Here is a 9,632-nt window from a genome sequence, read left to right as displayed (position 1 = left end):
GTGTGCAGGTTGACAAAAAAAAGTTTTTTCTGTCCATATGTGATGGATGAAATCCAGTTTCATCCTGGCCAAAAATCTCATTTTTTCCAGAATAGGCAGGATGAAACTGGTTACATCCTGTATAATTAAATTTGAATCTTCGCAAACATTCAAATTTTACAGTGAAAAACTGAAGGGAATGTACAATTAAACAATCAACATAAGACTAAAAGATATATACTATAAAAATGAAGAGAAATACTTGAAAAAATAATTCCACAAGATATATTTTTATAAACAAAAGAAACAATCCAAGGTAAATACTAGTTGCAAAAATATAATTCAAGGTAAATGAATCTTAAATGTGCAACAAGAGGCTGCAGAGAAGAATAAACTAATAAAGATATCATGGTAAAAAGCTAATAAAAGATATCATGGTAAAAAGCTGCACAGAAGAAATGAAGGCTGGAGATGTTCTTAAGCAGGTACTTAACGTTGCTTTTTCGCAGGAGAATGAGGACACGTCGTCTTGTTATGATGTGCCTGAGTATGGCAGTACCGCACGTAATTGGTCTCTTGAAACTTGCACTACCTGTGTTAGGAATCCGCTTCTTCTTCGGCCTACCATGTTTTTTTCCTACGACAGTTGGTGGGTTCACGAGATATCCAGTAGCAACATCAATAGGCTTGTCGTAATCAGGAATGGGCTTGATAGGACGATCATACGAAGCACGGAAGCTAGCAATGCTGAAATACGGATTAATGTACTCGTAAACATTGATGTTATTTGAATGCATACACGCAATAGCGTGATCACAAGGGAACTGCTCAGTAAACCAAACCCTATAGCTGCACTGAAACTTCGCAATATTAATAGCATGCGTGTGCTTTCCATCAAAAACTTCCCACTCCATGTCACCAGACTTGGTTATTCTCCACTGGACACCAACACGAATGGAAGCCAACACTTTTTTCTCTAGCCTGGGACAAATGAATCCTTTATACGTCGCCCCCTTCCTCTTCCTTGTACTCATCTGTTCCATAATTTTAAGTATGATCCAGTTAACAAGTGTTGCAATAGGCATACCTTTTGCTTCCTTGATCCAAGAGTTAAAGTACTCTGCAATGTTTGAACACATGTCGCCGTAACGACAGCCCAGACAATGTGCATTGGACCAACATTCCACTGGAATCTCACTCAAGAATTTGTGAAGACCATCACATCCCATATCCTTCAACTTTTGCATATCCTGATCAAAGCCTTCATGAGTCGATAAATATAAACATTCTTTGAACAAACCCATCGCAGCACAATGCTCTCGCTTTTTCTTGTTGGTCTTACTGCAGACATTATTCTTCAAATGCTGGTAACACCAAGCATGATAGAAAGTTGGGAAAACATCACGAATCCCTTGGATCAAACCCTCATGGCGATCCGAAATAAAAGTTAGTACGACCCAAGATAGATTCTAGTTTCTTCAAAAACCAATGTCAATTCTCAACAGTTTCAGCTGATACGATACCATATGCCATAGGAATTATTCCTACAGAAACAAAACAAACACAAAAATAAAAAATCATATCAAACTGACTGAAACTGCTATTGTACAAAACGAAACTAGTTTCATTCTCTAGTCTTACTTCACCAGTTAAGGATGAAACCGGTTTCATCCAGTGATAATCTGACATAAAATTTTTTTTTTATGACATCAAAAATAAAAGAAGACGTACCATTATTCGCATTCTTCCCGGTAGCCGCCATAAGACAACCCCTAAATTTTCCAGTTAGGAAAGTTTCATCCAAGAACAGTACCGGGCGACAATATTCGAAACCAGAGATGCAAGCATCGAAGGCTAAGAACAAACTCTTAAACTCGCCACCTTCAACAACTAAATCAGCCCTACTACCTGGATCGTGTTTCTTCATGGCTTCACACCACCATCTCAAGTCAGTGTATGATTTAATGTCCTCGCCATACAATTCCTTGAAACATAATTCTTTCCCGGCATGCGCCTGATCGTAGCTCACTTCCAACCCATAATCACTTTTAAGTTCTCTAACAATATCCCTGGCTTTCTTGTTGGGATTCTGTTCAATCTGCTCAAATATCAAACTCTTGATAAGTTCGCGCGTAACCGGATCAGCCTTTGTTCCATCACAATAACCAGCACAACATTTATGTTCCCCGTTATAGGACTTGAGGAATAAGTGACCCTTCACATTGGAAGTCTTGGGAGCTGCATGGAACATCCAGTCGCATTCCAATTTCTCCTTGTAATAACATTCCACCGTATATCGTTCTGGATTGCTCTTAACGACTCTCACCCTGCGACCAAAAAAATGGTTATATTTCTCAACAACAAGACGAGCTTCATCTCGTCCTCCATAAAAATCTTGACCAACACCTTTTATAATAAACCCCCATTCAGCCGCCTTGCAAGATCTTTTAATTGCCAACTTTCCATTGTATGTACGTTCTTGAGACATGGGGATATCTTGAGAAGAAACAAGCTCTTGAGAAGGAGGAATAGGTGACTGAGCTAAAAGCAACTCCGTCATTGTAGATGTAGGAGTAACTTTACTGCTTCTCGGAATATGACAAGGATTAACCAACTGAGCTCTGCTAGGGTCTGGTGCTAAACGAAACTCATTCATTCTACTGCTGCTCGGAATATAACAAGGATTAACCAACTGAGCTCTGCTAGGGTCTGGTGCTAAACGAAACTCGCTCATTCTACTACTGCTCAGAAGATGACAAGAATTAACCAACTGATCTCTGCTAGGGTCTGGTGCTAAACGAAACTCGCTCGTAGTAAGTTCACGAACAAAATCAGAAGCACGAAGAGGAACACGTTCAAATAACGAAGCTCCAAGAAAGACAACTGGTTAACAATACACAATGACAAGAAAGAACAGAGCTTCACATCACTGTCAACAACATTGCTTCTTCCCTCATAGTCAAGTACAAACTGAATTGAGTCCGGTGAAATGTTATTCCAATAAGAACAAACATGTGACTTCAACTCATCAACTGTTGACTTCACATTAACATGGTATGGACATGCATCCGTCCCCCGGATAACCACACAAAGAAAATGACGATCCATCTACAATAAATATATAAAACAAATCTTATGAATCTGAATGTATAACTGAAGCTCCTCTAAATGGCAGACAGACTACCTTATCACCATGTTCTGCAACAACTCTATAACTGAAGTGTAGGATGAATCCGTACAATGTAAGGCCTAGCTTTCACTTTGACATACTACTATTTACCATTTTTTTTTTGTATATACCACTATGTATTTAAATGTATACGCATATCTTTCTCAGTAACCACATCTGAATGACTAGTTGAAAAAGACACCAAAAGTAAAAAAGCATCTCCAAAAGTCCAGTTTTAGATGAAACCAAATGATGGATGAAATTGAGTTCCAAATAGATTAATATTTTAGAAAACAAATTGCAGACTTAAGTTCATCCATCATCTTGTTTCATCTCTCAGTTCACATCAAAAAAATGAAATTTGGTTATCAATCAGTTCATCCATGATATAGCAATCTCTCAGTTCACATCAAAACAATGAAATTTGGTTATCACTCAGTTCATCCATCATATAGCCATCTCTCAGTTCACATCAAAACACCGAAATTTGGTTATCTCTCAGTTCATCCATCATCTAGTTTCATATCTCAGTTAACATCTAGTTTCATCCATCATCTAGCCCATTTTCTGTTATCACTTTAATCAATTTGGTTTGAATCTGTGTATATTGTATCAGCAGGTTTAAACAATCAATCGATTGGATATAAACAAATAATCACGTTTACATGAACCAACTAAAACCAAAAGATAATTGGTTATTAGTCGAACCCTAGATAATCAAAATCAACAACTAAAACCAAAAGATAGTCAAAAATCCCATAATAATTGATAAAGAAACTTCAAAATCGACATATCCAGATATGCATTACAAAGAATTAGACAAAACTGAAATCAAGATTGGATTAATTGAAACTTGAACCTTACTGATTTGTGTTACTGGTTTTTAATGATATTAGATGACTTTAAAGTGGAGTAATATAATCTTCGGTTCAAGAATCGTTAATCACCATGATTGATCAACCAGATATGAAAAAAAGAATACACAAGCTCTGAATTTTCGATCGAATTCTGCAGGTGAGGAATTCTCCGGAGCTCAGGGACGAGGAGTCTCTTTGAAAAGAAGAGTTTAAAAAGTTCAGGGGTATTTTAGGTAACACATATTTTTTTATTTTAATTTTCCTGGGTGAAATATCCAAATTGGCTATATAAACAGTATATTTCTGACTTTTGGCTATATGAACAGTATCAAAAACTAAGAATCTATTTCACCCAAAAATTTTCACTTTTGACCTTTTTGACCAATTTTGTGTTATTTTTATGCATTTTCAATTTTATTACTAGCTGGAAAATCACTAGAAAAGCCCCGAGTAAGAATTTGCCTCCTCCCTCCTTTATACAGTGGAGACAAATGTAATTAATTACTTTAATTTTGATTTTGCTTTGAATGTTGGATTCATAGGAGTTGGAAATATGGGATTTCATATCGTTTCAGGTGCATTCTGTCGTTAATTTTTCTAACTTTTATGAGAGTCAGAAGTTTGAAACGTAGGTCCTTTACTTGATTGCATTTCCTTCGAATGGTTTCTTTTTATGCTTACTTAGGTCCTTAACTTTGTATGTAGGTCTGTGTATTGGTAAGTACCACAGGGACGTTGGCCGTGTTATTCATAAGTACAGTAATGCAATACGTCGTGTTAAACTTTAATCTCATTTCTTAAAATTATAATACAAAGAAGGCTGAGTTTACATACATTTTACTAAATATCGCCGTGTTATTTTAGGGAAGACCTGTGAAATAGAATGAAATGCATTGGCATGTCTTATTTCATCATTAGTGTAGCAGTTAAAGTTTGTAACGTAACAACAACAACGGCAATTACAAGAACAGCAGCAAGTGTAATAGTGAGAACAGCAATGGAGATATTGAAAAATACAATTACTGTCGTTCTCAAGGTAGATTCCTGAAAGACAAATCAGAAGAAAGGAAGTTCCAAACAGCCAGGAAAAGGCACAAGATGCTTGGAGCGATTTCAAACGAACAGGGAAAAAAAAAACTGTCTTTTCCAGAGGTATTGATTGAGCTTCAATGGCACATGTGCTTGGCGTGGTTCAAATTTTCTTGATTATTTTGTATTATATTATGGCCCGACTATGATACCGAGATAGTGAGAATTAGTTTGCACTCTATATTTCTACTACATCAAGGAAGTTAGAACATCGTTAGTACATATCTTTATTAGTTACATGATTAATCATTAGTACACATATTTCTTCTTTGTGGTGTCGATGTGATAATTCTAGGAGATGTCAATGGCTAACTTACAACGCTTTTGGTGCTTAAAAATTGGATATATGGCATGTGCCTATATATCTTGCAAAATATATTTGCTAGGAAACGATGGGCAGGGCGAGGTCCCGCGACGCCAAATGAAAAAATGCATCGGGGAGGCGAAGCCGACCCATATCAAATCAAAAATTCAAAGTGACGGGGCGAGGCGAAACCGAGCAACACCAAATTAAAAATGCATCTGGATAAGACGAGGCGAAGCCAACCTTCACCAAATCAAAAATGCATCGTGACAGGGCCGATGAGGAAGCCAACCTTCACCAAATCAAAAATGCATCTCGACAGGACCGATGAGGCGTGCGAAGCTATATCATACCAAATGAATAATATGGTTAAAAGAAAAGGCTGAGTTTACCAAATTAAATCGGGACGGAACGAGGCGAAGCCGAGCTTTATCAAATCAAATCGGAACGGGGCGAGACGAAGCACTCCTAATCAAAAAGGATCGGGATGGGCAGGGCGAAATCGTGCAACGCCAAATAAAAAATACATTGAGACTCAAAAATGTATCGTGATGGGCCGGGGAGAAACCCCACGACACCTAATAAAAAATATGGCTAAAAGAACACAAATGCCCGAACGTAGTACGGGCATAAAATCTAGTGAATATTGTGTAAACGGTGTGGTCGTAATAGACTTCCTTTTTTTGTATTCTCAACATTCAAGTCCATAAAAATATCATGTCGAGAAGGGTACGTTTGGAGAGCAGACACTTATCACGGTAGATCTTCAGCAAACAGAAAACTGTAGTGCAAGGAAGATTTGAATATTATGCTGATTCTTATGTCTTAACACATTTGGGGATACTCAAGGGAGTTTAGTCATTATCAATTTTTTTCGGATATGAGTTTTTCCAAATTACTTCGTAATTTTTTTTTTTTTTTTAGTATCCCCCAATTTGTGATAGTATTTTATAATTGTGGGTTCATTAAAATCCTTGGTTTAAATGAAATCTTTTTAATTTCGGTATTGGTATTGCATAAAAAAAAACGGGTAGCTTTAGCTGGTCATCCCCTTGTCCCTTGCGACATAATCAATCCCCCTATCCGTTTCGGCTCCCTTGGTTGGTTCCTCATGAAACTCGCTGTTAGGCTAGCACGGCAACCTGTTCAACTAATGTAGTAGTACGTTGTTGGAGTTTAGCTTGTTAGGCTTCCAACTAGTTTCTTATAATAATGTTTTTTATCCAATAATATTGAGAATATAAGAATAATATTTTTCAAAATGGAAAATGATAATTACGTTTCTATTTTGAAGCGTCAAATTCAAATCATTTGATCCAAGGGTTGTAATTAATGGACAGAAATTATAAATAGTTAGCTAATTCTAGAGTTTGGGGGAGGCAATCAATAGAAAGAAAACCGATAGAAAAGCAAGGGGAGGAAAAATTGAGAGAAAATCCGGTAGGAAAAAGAATTTAGAATTTGGGAGAATAGCATCTCATTTGGAGAGTATATTTTGGTTTGGAGTAGCGTCTGGGTAAGATTTTGCAAAGTTGCGGCATCATCGACTCTTTATTAATCTAAGTTACATTGCTTATATCACTTGCGAAAACAGGTTTGCCTCGATTCACTATTTATTTTTTTATAAGCAAAGGCCTTTAACAAGGCTAAAAGTCCCCCTCAACTGCTGGAGCTAGACAAGGAGGCATAGACCAGTACATAGAAGATTTCTTACGTTTTGCCCATTGAGCTAGCTCATGAGCAACGGTATTACAAATTCTAGGTTGAAAACTAAAGATACAAGCAATTAAATTAGAGGAAAATAACTGAATGTCTTTAAATATGGCATATGTCCTAGAATCGCCATCAAAAGAACCTAAAGAGAATTGTTCCACTAGCTTCTTAGCATCACTTTCAATGATGATACGGGTCATCTTTTGTTCCACTGCTTTCTTAAGAACTCCCCAGATAGCTCTGGCTTCCGCTTCTTCTGCAGACGAAACTTCAAAAACCATAGCAGCACAGAAAGAGGCTTTGCTAGTAAAATCTCTCATCACATAACCTGCACCATTATCTCCAGAGATGTCATCAAAGGCTCCATCAGTGTTACATTTGATCCAACCAACCAAAGGGGGCATCCATTTGTGATTTAAAGTTATAGGTTTTGTGAAAATATCAACAGAAAGGTTTTTCCTAGTGAGGAGCATTGCCCTGGATCTTTCTATGACAGACTTATGATTTTCAGACACGTTTTGAAAGACCAAGTTATTTCTACTGGTCCATAGAAACCACAGGATAGCAACAAAGAGTTGTTGAGCATCATCAAGAAATCTAGAGTTTTGATCCAGGAGCCATAACATAAGCCACTGCTGAAAAGTTTTTTGAGTAAAGAAAGAAGTGTTTATGCAAAAACTGGACAAGAACCAAACTTTAGAAGCAAAAGGACACAGAACCAAAGTATCCATAATGTTTTCATGAGGATCCTTGCATCTAGCACATTCAACAGAATGCATGGGCATTCTAGTGTGGAGAACACTTCTAGCTGGGAGAACATTTTTAGCAGCTTTCCAAAGGAAGAGTTGAATTCTGTAAGGAACTCTAATCTTCCAGATATGTAACCAAAGAGTTTTACAGGGAGAGGGATTTAATCCTCGGAGTCCCAAGTAAGCATATTTTGAAGAAAATTTACCATTTTTCGAAAGGTCCCAAACCCTCCTATCAGGAGTGCACAGCTGGCTTAAGGGAATTGTGATAATCTTCTTAACATAAGCATCATCAAAGTGAGTAGAGAGTCTAGAAACATTCCAGGTTCTAGTATTGTTATCAATGAATAATCAACTTCAATGTTAGGGTCATGAGGGGTAAGAGGATTGGGAGTAGCAGATCCCAAAGTTGGAATCCATTTATCACACCAGGGGATGATAAACTTTCCATCCCCAACAATCCAAGAAACAAAGGGTTTAATCAACTTCTTAATAGCATGAAGGCATTTCCAGGTCCAAGAGCATTTATCAGGGCATTTAGCATTCAGAAAATCAGTTCTAGGGAAATATCTAACTTTTAAAATCTTAGCCAACATGCAATCAGGGTTTTCAATAATTTTCCAAGCATTCCAAGCTAACATGGCAAGATTATTTAGCTCAGCTTTTCTAAAACCCAAGCCACCTTCAGATTTAGGGGAGCACAGAGTATCCCAACCCAAAAGATGGAGCTTCCTATCTTTTGGGTCAAGAGATTCTCCCCACCAGAATTTGCAGAGATAGGCATCCATCTGTCTGCAGAGGTACTTTGGGATAAGAAAATCCCCCATCTGATACAAAGGTATAGCTTGGCCAATATGTTTAACCAAAGTGGTTCTAGCAACCTGACAGAGGAGCTTGTGAAGCCAGACAGTAATTCTGGCATCCACAACCTGAAGAATGCCCATATGGGTTTGGATTTTAGAAGCTTTGAAAATAGTAAGAGTACCAAGGTATTTTTCGCCTAAATCTCTGCTTTGGATATCCAGAATGTTAGCCAAAAGGGCTTTGCTATGTTCAGGGATTTTCCTACTAAAAAGAATACCAGATTTATCAAAATTAATTTTCTGCCCAGAAGCAAGGCAATACTTTTGAAGATAGCCCTTTATAAAAGTAAAGTTTTCAGTAGTAGCAGATGAGAAAAGAAGAGAGTCATCAGCAAACAGGAGATGAGTCATTTCTGGGGCATTTTTACAGATTTTGATACCCTTAAGAGTTCAATTCCTTTGGAGACTATCTATGTAAGAAGAAAGGGCCTCAACACAGATAATGTATAGGTAAGGGGATAAAGGATCCCCTTGCCTTAGGCCTCTCTCAGGTTGAAAAAAAACCAGTAGGACTACCATTTAAGAGAAAAAAATAAGAAACAGTAGAAATACACTGGTTTATGAGTTTAATCTAATTTTCAGCTAGCCCCATTTTTCTCAAAACTTTTTCTAGAAAAGACCACTCCAATTTATCATAAGCTTTTGACATATCAAGTTTAATGGCAGCAGTGCCCTCAACTTTGTCATTATGATTAACAGAATATATGGCTTCATTAGCAAGGATAATATTGTCATAAATACTCCTCTTAGGTATGAAGGCACTTTGGTTTTGGGATATGATGTTATTCATGAAGGGTTTAAGCCTATTAGCAAGAGTTTTAGAAAGAATTTTATATATGAAATTACATAAACCTATAGGTCTATATTGATTAACTAACTCAGCTAGAGGAACTTTATATTAGTATGATT

At 37.1% G+C, this 9,632-nt stretch overlaps 1 protein-coding gene across 1 annotated transcript; it reads right to left on the bottom strand.

Annotated features, from left to right (window-relative positions):
• Window positions 1-398: 398 nt before the first annotated feature.
• Window positions 399-2,539, bottom strand: LOC113316062. Its single transcript, XM_026564296.1, has 3 exons — window positions 1,711-2,539; window positions 1,483-1,523; window positions 399-1,343 (listed from the first exon to the last, which is right to left on the bottom strand). The coding sequence occupies exons 1-3, from the start codon at window positions 2,537-2,539 to the stop codon at window positions 399-401; spliced, it is 1,815 nt and encodes a 604-aa protein (XP_026420081.1).
• Window positions 2,540-9,632: the final 7,093 nt, after the last annotated feature.

This window comes from Papaver somniferum, chromosome 10 (assembly GCF_003573695.1).
Source record: "Papaver somniferum cultivar HN1 chromosome 10, ASM357369v1, whole genome shotgun sequence".
Classification (NCBI taxonomy): Eukaryota; Viridiplantae; Streptophyta; class Magnoliopsida; order Ranunculales; family Papaveraceae; genus Papaver; species Papaver somniferum.
This window is presented reverse-complemented; position numbering and strand designations above follow the sequence as displayed.

Bases quoted from the DNA above. Each gene is read 5' to 3' on its own strand.
- LOC113316062 (XM_026564296.1), bottom strand. From the start codon at position 2,539: ATGACGGAGTTGCTTTTAGCTCAGTCACCTATTCCTCCTTCTCAAGAG. The intron at 1,524-1,710 runs GTACGTCTTCTT...TTGTTTCTGTAG, and splicing joins CGGGAAGAATGCGAATAATG to GAATAATTCCTATGGCATAT. The intron at 1,344-1,482 runs GTTGAGAATTGA...TGGTGTTACCAG, and splicing joins GTATCGTATCAGCTGAAACT to CATTTGAAGAATAATGTCTG.